We start from the raw sequence: 14,513 nt of genomic DNA on the forward strand, positions 1-14,513 counted from the left end.
TGGACACTGACCAAGAATGTGCGAACATGATTCTAATCGAGCATTGCATTGTCTACTCTACAGGAAGCCCCGGCCTTGTCCCTGCAGAGATTAAATCATTTTGAGAGAAAAAAACATTTCAAAAGGACAAGATTAAAGTGGTAATAAAATTGTATTTACACCTAGTGGTTAAAACTGTTACGATCCTGTCGCGTAATGCGACGCGATCGGGGGGGAGGTGAACCCAGGTGCGGAGACGCCGATGAAAAAGGGGAGGCAGTTGCGTTGCATTTGTTGCTTGGTTTAATTAATGGGAAAAAAATTAACAAACAACTTGGCTTGAAAACTTACTAATACAGAAATGAAACATGCAGCGTGGCGTCAAGAAAACGGCATGACCAACGTAGAAACTCAGGGGAACAAACCAGACGATCCGACAACCCTTCAACAAAAACCATAATGCTTAAATAGCCAGGAAAACCTAATCTCCTAATTAGCCACAGGTGATAACAATCACGAGATCATGCCAGGTGGGGCAACCAAGCCACTCCTGACAAAAACATACACTACACCTTTTTTTGTGACCACCTCCTTTTCGTGTTCATGTATTCCCACCTATATCTTGTCTCCGCCTATCTCTATTAAATGGTTTGCTGTGATTCGAACCGGTCAGGCTGCAGGATAGACTATAATAACGGTTAAAAAGACGACGTGGATGGATAAATAGGATAATAAAGATAAGTATTAAAGATATAATAAATTAGTTGGGACATTACCTAGAAAATCCCACAGAAATATATTAATAGTGTAACATATGGCGTAAAACAGGGCGACCTCATGTCACCATTGTTGTTCAACCTGGCCGTGGACCCTCTCATCCACACTCTCGAAGAGAGAAAGAACGGGCTGAGTTGGGCGGAACTGGAAATCGCCGCGCTGGCCTTTGCTGACGACTTAGTATTGGTTAGCTCTTCCTGGGAGGCAATGGAGGGGAACATACGGATCTTGGAGCAGTTTTGCCAACTCACATGACTGCGAGACTTCCTATTGCATCACAGAGTCGTTAACCACCGTAAACCCTGGACGATCAATGGATGTCCTGTCCATATGATTAGTCCTGGGGAATCAGTGCAATACCTCGGTTTGGTGGAATCGTGGCTGACAAGCATCTCCCGGAGCCCCCTCAAGCCTTCACAACGCATGAAGGTTTTGAACGCATACGCCATCCCAAGGATTATCTACCGAGCTGAGCTAGGTAGAGTGCCGGCAACAATTCTCGCTCGGATTGACAAGGCTGTGAGGAAAACCGTGAAAGAATGGCTCCATTTGCCATTGTCCACATGCGACGGGCTGTTCTATTCGTGGGCAAGGGACAGAGAATTGTCGGTAACGCGCCTTGAAAAAGCCATTCAAATAATACATGTGAGGCGTGCCTGTAAGATGGCTGAGTCCACGGACCGGTGGATCAAGGGAATAGCTGTAAAACCCCTTCAGGAATCAGACTGGCTGGATAAGTGGGTACAGGCCGGTGGCGACCCGGGCACTCTGCCCATCTTCGATGATGATGGGAGGGTGTGTAGCTAAGCCGGGGGCCTCCATTTTATCCAAACTGGAAACGTGAGGAAATCAGGGCATGGGGCACACTACGGGTACAAGGAGTCGGCATAGAGCTCTTCCCAGGAGTCAGAGTAAGTAATACGTGGCTGAGCGACCCAAGGGCAGTGGGCTCCAGTGAAATCTACTATCTGGCTGCTCTGGCACTAAGAGCGAGTGTCTATTCGACACGTGAGTTCTCACGGGAAAAGTAGTTTTGCATGGATAGACATTACGTCGCTGACCCCAAACCAAACAACTTCCTCTTCATGTAGCGTCAAAATTAACCATTTTCCACTTTGTATTATTCGGAGAGAACAAAAAAGTAAAACGTCAGAATTAATCCCCTTATTACAGCAAAAGTAGATACAGACCTTAAATTTCCTGAAATGAAGCGGAAAGTATTTTGGGGTGGGTGTGTACGTTGACTTACTTAAGCATGCTGAGATTTTTCTTCAAGGAGTGCTTGCAAAAACCAGTGGCAGCGGCCCACCCACTCCCAGGACACCGAAAACCTGACTCTCGAGGCAAGTATCATAGTATTTTCTATCTGTTCTGTACATTTGGATTCATTGGCTGCTATGTACATATTTATTTCGATTTTTATTTTTAATTCTATCAGATAGTATCTTTTTGAACTCAACCATTTGAACAGTCAGACTCCTTTCCCCCCTACCCACGCAGTTTCCCAACTAGTTATCAACACCCAACTCTCTGAGGTAATTGTGTATCCACACACACACCGAAGATATTCTTCTCCGCTGGTGAAAATAACGGGTCGTCTTTCCTCAGGTGGGAGTGTCATCCGAAAATCTGCCTCAGCCCTCCTCATATAATTCTCAAACAGACCGTGGTGGGGAATACCACTCGACCACTTTACAATATGGAACTCGGTCCTGTTCTGAGCCGGCTTTGAATGCACTGTCCCCATGCACTGGTTGGGACACCAACCACCTTTGGTTTTCAAGAGCACTGGCATGACAGTGAGAAGTCAACATCTCCTAGGACCACGGTGAGCATGCCTTTCCTTTCAATGAGTGAAAGATGATTTTCAAGTGTTTGAAAAAAATGCCACGCTCTGCCCAGTGCTCATAGAAATCTGTAATACACAAAAGATGAGGCAAAAATTAAATCATAAACAACTTCATGTCTTGGCTACCTGGCTTTATCGTATCTCAATATGTGTCTCGTATCTAAAGATAAATCTTTGCTGGAAATTTTACTCCTATGTCGCGGTGCTCGTTTGTCGAGGTACTTCTGTATAACACTAAGGCTGTTCTCTAAAAATGAGTATGCCTGCTTCTTCGGTGTCTAATTTTTGCTCGCTCTGTGGCATGTTTCATCGCAAGTGCAGGAAGAGGATTGGTTGGTGTGGAGCGCAACCAGTATTGCACACAGAGGTCAGGCCAGGGTCACAGTCCAAGCGCCAAAGGGTCAGCGGTGTCTTCCCTAATCACCGATGACGGCGCCTCTCACCCCGAGACTGAAAAACTGTCCCCTGTCCATTTTTATGGCACTGACAGAAGCATCTTAACAGGTATGCTGTTAGGGATTGACTGTTTGTGGTATTTTTCCCCTCCCCATGTGACTTGTCCCATTTTCTCCAGATATTGGCCTAACATTGCCACTTGAAAAATCCTCTGACCCAGAGTTGCCTTATTCGGGGTCTCTCGGGTATGGAATGATAGAATCCAGCAAGGTATGGACATACATTGCATCTATCAACGCTGATGTTTCCATGGAGATGTGGTAAATGTGTTCCAGAGAACAGGCATAGTTGAAATGGCATATAGGTGCCATTACAGTACTACTTTTTTATTGACGCTAAATCTTGAATCTAGTTTTGTGACAACTTCTTGAATTGAATGCTTTTATTGTCATTATACAAGTATAGTGAGATTTTAAGCTTTCACCGCATAGTGCACAAAAAACAACAGACTGACAAATGAATTATCAATAAATATGTAGTCCAAGTGTGGTCAGTCAGCAGAGCGAGAACAATTATCAATCATCAACCTCCAAGGCAGTCTCTTGGAGGTCTAGCACAACATCAGTCATCACCACGGGAAGGAAATTCATCAACTGAGCAAGATTTGGGATGTAGTTACCTTCACCGTAATTGATAGCTGGCTGCTTTCCTAGTTGATGTCAATCACCTCCGGCGACCATTTTGTCTGCCAGAGCACTCGACAGCGGCGACCAAGACGACTTCAGCTGGTCTCTCCACTTCCTCACTCAACCTTTGAATCAACATAGCATGTGCTACAGGCGGGGAAATTCACTTTATATTTGTATATTTAGAAACTTCACTGCGCTATGTGCTTTTGGACGTTTAAAAAAGTATCTTGCCGGCTGGACTTTACTATTGATGTTTGTGTTGGTCTGCGTTACTGTTGGATTAATTCTGTAATACCATTATATTTGTGCATTTAATCGCTTTTGTATGGAAAATTCTTCAATTTGTCTGAAGAGCACTCGGGATCGTAACAAATTACCGAGTCTTCCTTCCAAGGACTGTTTACTGGACTTCAAGGAATACAGACCTGGAAGGAGGCTTAAGACTATGCTTATGCAGCATGATTGCTATCCAAGCAACCTTCGTGATTACTCGCATAGTGTCGTAAATCGTGACGCTATTTTCGCTTCTTTATGGAATTGTTTTGTTGAATGACAGTTTGTTTGTTTAAATTCCAATGAACTTTGTTTTGAGTTCCTTTTAATTTTTATTATTGTATACCTGATATGCTATGTTTGTTGCAGGTGTTTTTTTTTTTTTTTGCTTTTGAATTCATAACCTTGTATTTGTTTTGATTTACGGCCTCAAAGAGGTAGGAGAAATGCCCGCACGGTAAAATTACTCGTGATGGAGACGATGTTGGAATGTATTCTCACTTGCATCTAGATCATCAGAGATGTAAATGTAATTAAATGTCTATAATTGAATCAAATGTGTGCCCGTATAGTTTTATTATTATATTAGTGTACTTATTGATGATCCTAACAGTTACCTATGTTAAGTTAATTGCTCTAAAATTAAATAATCTGATTAGTGTTTTTGCTCTGAAGGATTTTGGGACACAAGTGACAAAATCACAGGCAAGATTTAATTGAAGCTTCAATGGGGGACTTTCTTTATATTCACAAGGGAAAAGACAACGTCTGTATATCTAGCTCCAGTTTAAAGCTCTTCCTCCCTCTCGCAGTCCAAAGTTCATTTGAATATTATTAATAGCCTTTTGATTTTGTATTTAGGGATCTTTCAGGTTTCTAGGACAGCCAAGAAGAAGCAATTGTGGGTCTCAAGGTAAGTGTGAAATGTACAACGTATGCATACAAGACTTGGGTGATAATGTAAACAATACTTTCAAGTGTAAGTGACGACATATTTTATTTTCTGCACCAACCAAAGCGACATTTAAAGTGAGGTTCAATGTGATTTGCCTATCACCCCCCGGTTAGACGATCTTTGAAAGTCGAACTTCCTTCAATGAATGGTCCCTTTAACATGTCTTATTTCACTTTTGTAAATCAAGGTTTTAAAAAAATAAATGCATTTAAGTTGAGAAGTCCTCGTTTTGTACGTTTAGACACCCCATATGCTTTTCCACATTAAAAAAAAAAGTATAGCCCTCCTTTTTTTGATTTTTTTTTTTTTTTATGGAATAAAATTTCTCCGGACACGGAGTGACGTTCTGGCCCCGCCCATTTTGGCAATTACGGGTACACTTCCTCGATCCGTGATTATCATTTTTGAAAAGATGGAAAGAAACGCGATACACCAGAAAATGTTTGAATTGTGCCGCGCAAAAGCACAGGTGAGTATAGCCATGTGTTTTAATTCACCACTTGAATCTCATCTATAACGCCGCCATGTTTCTTTTCTTGCACTGGCTTGGGACTTTGGTTAAGAGCTCATGTGGCTCAATTTGTCACTTTCAATTTCTACCACACTTTCATCACACTTCGACCGACTTTTTAGGTGCTTCTTAGACAAGATTGGCTCGACTTTTAATCAAGTTCGATGGGATTTGCGTGGTTTTCGTGCTTTTGGTATCTAGCGAACCCGCCCCATTAGCGTCAGGTTCTCGCCATTTCATAGTTTGATTTGCATGAATAATTATTTTTATTTTTGTTGGAGTATTCCAATATGGGTGTTTGAAGAGTAGTTTTGGTTATAAGGTTTGTAACAACAGGGTTGCGCCATTTAGGCTTTTATGCCACTCCCATGGCTAAACTTTTCTCATCTCCATGCAGTTTAGCTACCTTTCGAAGCTTAAATTCATTTGTGCCCCCACGAAGCTAAAGAGCACAGTTACGTTTAAAAGTCTTCAACATTTGAGCCTGCTTAATGCCTGTACTGTATTGAAGAAGAAAGCCAGGACACAGTCAATGTTAACGTCTTTTACATGGAACCAAGAGCACAACATTACAGACACCAAAGTACGCATGCGCTACCGTGCGTGCAACAGGTGGACTGAACGAATTTATCCCTAATAGGTTGGAATACACCATCATCCTCCTTATAAATTTAAAGCAGTATTTTTTTCAAAACAACCCGTTTCCTTCATAACAAAGTTTATTATTATTTTTTTTTTACAAAAAACAAGTATGCAAACAACAGAATGAACAGCAGCGGGTATCATTTACTGAGCTATTCAACATATCTGCTTGTTTTTTTATGCACGGTCTGAGCATTTCAGTAAAGGTCGGGTCAGACGGAACCGATTGATACACTGTGTGAGACTAATCATTTCAGCACCTGACTCCATTTCCTTAACTCTGTTTTATCCCGTCTAACAACGGAGCGTGTTCAGCATCGGAGAAGACAAACCAGGGTTGATCGAGTTAATCCGCAGATGATTTATTCCTGACAAATTGATCCATACAGAGCTCTGGGTCTCTCTCCCAAAGAATAAACCCCCTGAGTTTCGCTGTCCCAAGCGGAAGAGAGAAAGACATCGCCCAGACTCTCATTTGCCCAGTGATAGTATTACACAAATGCATATTTACTGCTGATTGACAATGATGCGGACTGGTCCACGATTGCCGAGAGGGGTGTCTTTTCCGGACTTCACACTCTCCATCCTCGAATCCACATCATCCAGAACACCTCTCTCCTTATCAACCTCAAAAGAAGAATCTCAGACAGAGCTTTTTGTTCATATTGTGATTGAGTTAAGAACCAGAGTTTAATCCTACAGTAGTCATATCAAAATGCAACAGCTACAATAAAAAGAATGAGTAAAATATGTCTTCATTATGTCACTGTGCATCAGGTTCAGACGTCTCAGTGTTTATTTCAGAGGCTGAGCTCTGGCACGCAGCTGATTTCCATGACGCCGATGCACAGTGTCAGAGTCTTTTTCTTTGACTTGATACCACACAAGTCCTGTTTGTTCAACCACTTGTCCAGGAATACATTTGTTACCTCCTCCTCCTGTATTACGGAGATGTACAAGTTTTGAAGTACTTGGACAATATCAGATCAGGTTTTGATGGTCCGCCATTTTGCCATGACAAATTGTTGAAACGGAGTTCATTAGTATTTGTCAGCTGCACTTTTGCACACGTTTCACTCGCGTTTAAGAGTAACAACTTGTCATGTCGGACATTGTCATTTTTGACTGAATGACCGGACACATTTCACTCAACAAAGCCCACTTCTCCCTAAATGAGGCCTACCAGACTGTGCAATACATTGACATTGACTCCCATAATATAAAATCAAGAGCAAAAAGTAGTTTAAGTTCTTCTCTGTGCAGTAAAAAAAATCTTAATTCATAGAACGTTGAATTGGACTAAAACAAACTATGAACCAACAAAAACAATTAACTCAGGACAGCATTGCACACTTAAAAGAGGTGTGTTCATTCATTCATTTTCTGAACCACTTTATCCTGATTAGGGTTGCAGAGGGTGCTGGAGCCTATCCCAGCTGACTTTGGGCAGACAGACATCATTTCACACTCAAACTCATACCTGAGGACAATTTTGATTGTGCAATCAGTCTACCTTGCATGTTTTGGAACGCACACAGGCACAATGAAGAACATGCAATCTCCACACAGGTGGTCTGATCTGGATTTGAACCCAGGACAACATAACCACAAGGCCACCGGGCCACCTGTAATGAGATTTCTTGGTTTTTAATTAGTTTGGAGTCGTCACTGTGGATTGCTCTTTCTTCTCAGGTGCCAATTAAGAACCCGTTGGATACTGGAAAAGTGGCTTCAAAAAACCAACATAAGGCTGACACAAGTTCATGGACAGCGCAAATATGGGGGACCACCAAGTGGTGAGAAAATTAACATTTCCATTCTAGATGTTCACAAGGCATACAACTCAGATGTCAAAATATTAAATTACGATGTCAAACCTTTCCCTACTTTTTTTCTTCATTTCTATGAAAGTTTGGCATGGTCCGGCACCAGGATCCAATTGTGAAGTTTTTATCGGCCGTATTCCTCGAGACACCTACGAAGACAAACTGATTTCCCTTTTCAGTTCGGCGGGGCCACTTTGGGAGTTTCGACTGATGATGAACTTCAGTGGGCACAACCGCGGTTTTGCCTATGCCAAATACGGCTCAGCGGAGATTGCTCAAGCAGCAATACACCAGCTACACGGTCACATGCTGGAGCCCGGCGTGCGCATAGTCGTGTACCGTAGCACAGAGTAAAGGCAGCTTTGGATCACTGAGTTGCCAATGATCGTCCAAAAAGATCAACTTTTTAAGGTTTTTCAGCTGCTGTTTTTTTAACTCATTTTACTCCGACAGTCCTTGTTTTTTTATACTTTAAATTTGACCCATGGATAGGAATATAGTTTATATGCAGTTATTTTTGGCAGCATTCTTTATTTTCATTTGACTCTTTTGGATGAAAAGAATTATAAGCCACACCCCCACATGGCTCCTTGTAATGTAGGAGGAAACCGTAGTACCCGGAAGAAATCCACGTAGACCTGGGGAGAACATGCAAACTCCACACAGATGGACCGACCAGGATTTGAACCCCCCTTACACAAAAATTGTCAAAAATATTCAAATGATAACAGACTTTCTGAAAGAAATTGTCTCTCTGTGATATCTTAATCTGATTTTTACAAATTAGATGTGAATAAATATTGGTGTGGCAGGTGCAGATTTATGGGAGGTGACAGAAAAAATGCATTTCCTTTCAGGTTAATGAACGGCACACTGTTTGCAGGTCAAATTAAGAATACGTTAAATTGAACACAAACAAAGATGTTTTTGTTTCTATCCGCCAGGTGCTGCGCAGAATGATTGAAGGTGTTGAGAAGCTTTATTTGACAGGTCCAAACAAAAGAGAGACTTTGTTGGCTATTGTCGACTTCACATCTCACCATGCTGCTTCTATGGTGAAGAGGGTGCAAGCGGAAGATGGGTCAATTACAGTTACTGGGCATCCAATCCTGGTTGAAAGTTAACAGATACTGTAGAAGAGTATGTCCCAACTTTTTTCTGTGAGGGTTGCTTTCATAAAAATCCAAGGAAATCAGGGCCAACTCGATATCTTTCCGTTGTCATTTGTTAAAGAGGATCGGAATGAGGTTAAAAACATGTTTTTAAAGGCTATTTTGAAGTATTAACTTGTCATTGATGGTCATAGACGTCCAATGCATTTTGACTGGCAATGAGACTGAAACAATTCAATGTCGGCCTTCCTAGTAAAAATATGTTTGATGTTTCACCTGCTTTGTCCTTTCTGGCTCTCCTTCCCTTGTGTGACCCAGGTGTTGGTTTTTCTCCATCAACCACCGGTCTGTGTATTGCAACCCCGTGTTTGTGTGTGTCTTTTCTCCCTTTGGTCGACGTGGGCGTGCGTGTCCCTCGTTTTCTTTCCTTCTCCCCACTTATGTTTGTATTTTGGTTGTTTTTCTCCATTTTATTGCTTGTAAGGTTATTTTGTCACGATATTCTCTCCTGGGTTCCACACCCGAGGCTAATCATAACAATAAGCAGGCCTGCATGGCCCGCAGGCCGTAGTTTGGACACCCCTGGTCTATCCAATGCTACCACTGTAAAACTGACTAACTGATATGATGTTGCTTTTATATTTTGGGAACATTTCTATTCTCCTCTTAATCTTCGAATTGGCTTTTTAATGGACACTTTTTTTTCTTTCTTTCTAGCCTTTAGGAAGCAGTATGGCTTCAACATCTCAGTCAACTGGGACCCCCAAATGCAAGCACACAAAAGGCTTTCTCGCTTGTACAAGTCGCGGCGGTCAGGCCCAAAACAACCCCTGCGATCGCCTCGGCTCGCTCGGGTTAAAATCTCCGGAGCCACGGGTCCGAATCCGCAACCCTGCGCTGTAGCCTCTGCTTTCTCTAACCTGGAGAATGTTTAGCTGCGACTGGAATTGGTGCACCGCACTTTGAGTTCAACTTCCGCCGTTCTTGCTGCGAAGGATACTTAAACTTCACCTACACGGTTCGTATCCCAGACGTAGGCGCCGTCTTGCCAGGCCTGCTGGTGATCTGGCCCGGACCCACCGAAGAAGCCACGCTGGAAATCGCCAGAGAGAGGGCAGCTCAGCACCTCTTGCGGTAAGAGAAATGGCCCATGGTAATTCAAATGTCATGGGTTAACATTATCAAAGTGATGTATACCCAATTGTGTATCAGGAATACAAACAGAAAACCAAGCCAGCCAGGAGTCAAACCTGGAATCTCCTGATTCGTAGTCAGACACGTTATCCATTGCTCCACTAGCCCTGTCTGTTGGAGAAAAGGACCATGGTAATTCAAATGTCGTGGGTTAACATTATCAAAATTACGTATTCCCAATTGTGTATCAGGAATAAAAACAGAAAATCAAGCCAGCCAGGAGTCAAACCAGGAATCTCCTTATTCATAGTCAGACGCACTATCCATTGCGCCACTAGCCCTGCCTGGCGGAAAAAAGGCCCATGGTAATTCAAATGTCGTGGGTTAACATTATCAAAATTAAGTATTCCCAATTGTGTATCAGGAATAAAAACTGAAAATCAAGCCAGCCAGGAGTCAAACCAGGAATCTCCTGATTCATAGTCAGACGTACTATCCATTGCACCACTAGCCCTGTCTGTTGGAGGAATGGCCCATGGGAATTCAAATGTCGTGGGTTAACATTATCAAAGTGATGTATACGCAATTGTATATCAGGTATATGAACAGAAAATCAAACTAGCCAGGAGTCAAACCAGGAATCCCCTAAATCATAGTCAGACGTATTATCCATTGCGCCACTAGCCCTGTCTGTTAGAGAAATGGCCCATGGTAATTCAAATGTCATGGGTTAACATTATCAAAGTGATGTATACCCAATTGTGTATCAGGAATATAAACAGAAAACCAAGCTAGCCAGGAGTCGAACCTGGAATCTCCTAATTCCATAGTCAGACGCATTATCCATTGCGCCACTAGCCCTGTCTGTTCGAGAAATGGCCCATGGTAATTCAAATGTCATGGGTTAACATTATCAAAGTGATGTATACCCAATTGTGTATCAGGAATATAAACAGAAAACCAAGCTAGCCAGGAGTCGAACCTGGAATCTCCTGATTCGTAGTCAGATGCGTTATCCATTGCGCCACTAGCCCTGTCTATGGAAAAAAGGCCCATGGTAATTCAAATGTCGTGGGTTAACATTATCAAAATTACGTATTCCCAATTGTGTATCAGGAATAAAAACTGGAAATCAAGCCAGCCAGGAGTCAAACCAGGAATCTCTTGATTCATGGTCAGACGTATTATCCATTGCGCCACTAGCCCTGTCTGTTGGAGGAATGGCCCATGGGAATTCAAATGTCGTGGGTTAACATTATCAAAGTGATTTATACGCAATTGTGAATCAGGAATATAAACAGAAAACCAAAGTAGCCAGCAGTCAAACCAGGAATCTCCTGATTCACAGTCAGACGTATTATCCATTGCGCCACTAGCCCTGTCTGTTAGAGAAATGGCCCATGGTAATTCAAATGTCATGGGTTAACATTATCAAAGTGGTGTATTCCCAATTGTGTATCAGGAATAAAAACAGAAAATCAAGCCAGCCAGGAGTCAAACCAGGAATCTCCTTATTCGTAGTCAGACACACTATCCATTGCGCCACTAGCCCTGCCTGGCGGAAAAAAGGCCCATGGTAATTCAAATGTCGTGGGTTAACATTATCAAAATTAAGTATTCCCAATTGTGTATCAGGAATAAAAACAGAAAATCAATCCAGACAGGAGTCAAACCAGGAATCTCCTTATTCGTAGTCAGAAGCACTATCCATTGCGCCTCTAGCCCTGCCTGGCGGATAAAAGGCCCATGGTAATTCAAATGTCGTGGGTTAACATTATCAAAATTACCTATTCCCAATTGTGTATCAGGAATAAAAACTGAAAATCAAGCCAGCCAGGAGTCAAACCAGGAATCTCCTGATTCATAGTCAGACGTACTATCCATTGCGCCACTAGCCCTGTCTGTTGGAGGAATGGCCCATGGGAATTCAAATGTCGTGGGTTAACATTATCAAAGTGATGTATACGCAATTGTGTATCAGGTATATGAACAGAAAACCAAACTAGCCAGGAGTCAAACCAGGAATCTCCTGATTCATAGTTAGACGTATTATCCATTGCGCCACTAGCCCTGTCTGTTAGAGAAATGGCCCATGGTAATTCAAATGTCATGGGTTAACATTATCAAAGTGATGTATACCCAATTGTGTATCAGGACTATAAACAGTAAACCAAACTAGCCAAGAGTCGAACCTGGAATCTCCTGGTTCGTAGTCAGACGCGTTATCCATTGCGCCACTAGCCCTGTCTATTGGGTGTACATCGCTTTGATAATGTTAACCTGGAATCTCCTGATTCGTAGTCAGACGCGTTATCCATTGCGCCATTAGCCCTGTCTATTGGAAAAAAGGCCCATGGTAATTCAAATGTCGTGGGTTAACATTATCAAAATTACGTATTCCCAATTGTGTATCAGGAATAAAAACTGAAAATCAAGCCAGCCAGGAGTCTAACCAGGAATCTCTTGATTCATAGTCAGATGTATTATCCATTGCGCCACTAGCCCTGTCTATTGGAGGAATGGCCCATGGGAATTCAAATGTCGTGGGTTAACATTATCAAAGTGATGTATACGCAATTGTGTATCAGGAATATAAACAGAAAACCAAACTAGCCAGGAGTCAAACCAGGAATCTCCTGATTCATAGTCAGACGTATTATCCATTGCGCCACTAGCCCTGTCTGTTAGAGAAATGGCCCATGGTAATTCAAATGTCATGGGTTAACATTATCAAAGTGATGTACACCCAATGTGTATCAGGAATATAAACAGAAAACCAAGCTAGCCAGGAGTCGAACCTGGAATCTCCTGATTCGTAGTCAGACGCGTTATCCATTGCGCCACTAGCCCTGTCTATTGGAAAAAAGGCCCATGGTAATCCAAACTTTGCGGGTAAAAATGATCAAAATGACGTATTCCCAATTGTGTATCAGGAATGAAAATAGGAATTCAAGCCAGCCAGGAGTCAAACCAGGAATCTCCTAATTCGTAGTCAGACGCATTATCCATTGCGCCACTAGCCCTGTCTGTTCGAGAAATGGCCCATGGTAATTCAAATGTCATGGGTTAACATTATCAAAGTGATGTATACCCAACTGTGTATCAGGAATATAAACAGAAAACCAAGCTAGCCAGGAGTCGAACCTGGAATCTCCTGATTCGTAGTCAGACGCATTATCCATTGCGCCACTAGCCCTGTCTATTGGAAAAAAGGCCCATGGTAATTCAAATGTCGTGGGTTAACATTATCAAAATTATGTATTCCCAATTGTGTATCAGGAATAAAAACTGAAAATCAAGCCAGCCAGGAGTCAAACCAGGAATCTCTTGATTCATAGTCAGACGTATTACCCATTGCGCCACTAGCCCTGTCTGTTGAAGGAATGGCCCATGGGAATTCAAATGTCGTGGGTTAACATTATCAAAGTGATATATACGCAATTGTGTATCAGGAATATAAACAGAAAACCAAACTAGCCAGGAGTCAAACCAGGAATCTCCTGATTCATAGTCAAACGTATTATCCATTGCGCCACTAGCCCTGTCTGTTAGAGAAATGGCCCATGGTAATTCAAATGTCATGGGTTAACATTATCAAAGTGATGTATTCCCATTTGTGTATCAGGACTATAAACAGAAAACCAAGCTAGCCAGGAGTCGAACCTGGAATCTCCTGATTCGTAGTCAGACGCGTTATCCATTGCGCCACTAGCCCTGTCTATTGGAAAAAAGGCCCATGGTAATTCAAATGTCGTGGGTTAACATTATCAAATTTACGTATTCCCAATTGTGTATCAGGAATAAAAACTGAAAATCAAGCCAGCCAGGAGTCAAACCAGGAATCTCTTGATTCATAGTCAGACGTATTATCCATTGCGCCACTAGCCCTGTCTGTTGGAGGAATGGCCCATGGGAATTCAAATGTCGTGGGTTAACATTATCAAAGTGATATATACGCAATTGTGTATCAGGAATATAAACAGAAAACCAAACTAGCCAGGAGTCAAACCAGGAATCTCCTGATTCATAGTCAGACGTATTATCCATTGCGCCACTAGCCCTGTCTGTTAGAGAAATGGCCCATGGTAATTCAAATGTCATGGGTTAACATTATCAAAGTGACGCACACCCAATGTGTATCAGGAATATAAACAGAAAACCAAGCTAGCCAGGAGTCGAACCTGGAATCTCCTGATTCGTAGTCAGACGCGTTATCCATTGCGCCACTAGCCCTGTCTATTGGAATAAAGGCCCATGGTAATCCAAACTTTGCGGGTAAAAATGATCAAAATGACGTATTCCCAATTGTGTATCAGGAATGAAAATAGGAATTCAAGCCAGCCAGGAGTCAAACCAGGAATCTCCTATTT

The 14,513-nt window shown here is 42.2% G+C and overlaps 1 protein-coding gene and 5 non-coding genes across 6 annotated transcripts; 1 reads left to right on the plus strand and 5 right to left on the minus strand.

The window, feature by feature from the left end:
- The first annotated feature begins 1,419 nt into the window (after nt 1-1,419).
- Nucleotides 1,420-10,147, plus strand: LOC144181599 (dead end protein 1-like). Its single transcript, XM_077710178.1, is given in 6 exon segments — nt 1,420-1,551; nt 4,836-4,876; nt 7,764-7,867; nt 7,983-8,308; nt 8,842-9,016; nt 10,005-10,147. Coding segments are annotated over 6 exon segments (921 nt in total).
- Nucleotides 10,148-11,104: 957 nt separating this feature from the next.
- On the minus strand, nt 11,105-11,177 carry trnar-acg (transfer RNA arginine (anticodon ACG)). Its single transcript has one exon. It is a non-coding gene; the product is annotated as a tRNA-Arg (tRNA).
- Nucleotides 11,178-12,920: 1,743 nt separating this feature from the next.
- Nucleotides 12,921-12,993, minus strand: trnar-acg (transfer RNA arginine (anticodon ACG)). Its single transcript has one exon. It is a non-coding gene; the product is annotated as a tRNA-Arg (tRNA).
- Nucleotides 12,994-13,266: 273 nt separating this feature from the next.
- trnar-acg (transfer RNA arginine (anticodon ACG)) lies at nt 13,267-13,339 on the minus strand. The gene has a single exon. It is a non-coding gene; the product is annotated as a tRNA-Arg (tRNA).
- A 446-nt stretch (nt 13,340-13,785) lies between these two features.
- trnar-acg (transfer RNA arginine (anticodon ACG)) lies at nt 13,786-13,858 on the minus strand. The gene has a single exon. It is a non-coding gene; the product is annotated as a tRNA-Arg (tRNA).
- Nucleotides 13,859-14,303: 445 nt separating this feature from the next.
- Nucleotides 14,304-14,376, minus strand: trnar-acg (transfer RNA arginine (anticodon ACG)). Its single transcript has one exon. It is a non-coding gene; the product is annotated as a tRNA-Arg (tRNA).
- Nucleotides 14,377-14,513: the final 137 nt, after the last annotated feature.

Source organism: Stigmatopora nigra, chromosome 23 (genome assembly GCF_051989575.1).
Source record: "Stigmatopora nigra isolate UIUO_SnigA chromosome 23, RoL_Snig_1.1, whole genome shotgun sequence".
NCBI lineage: Eukaryota > Metazoa > Chordata > Actinopteri > Syngnathiformes > Syngnathidae > Stigmatopora > Stigmatopora nigra.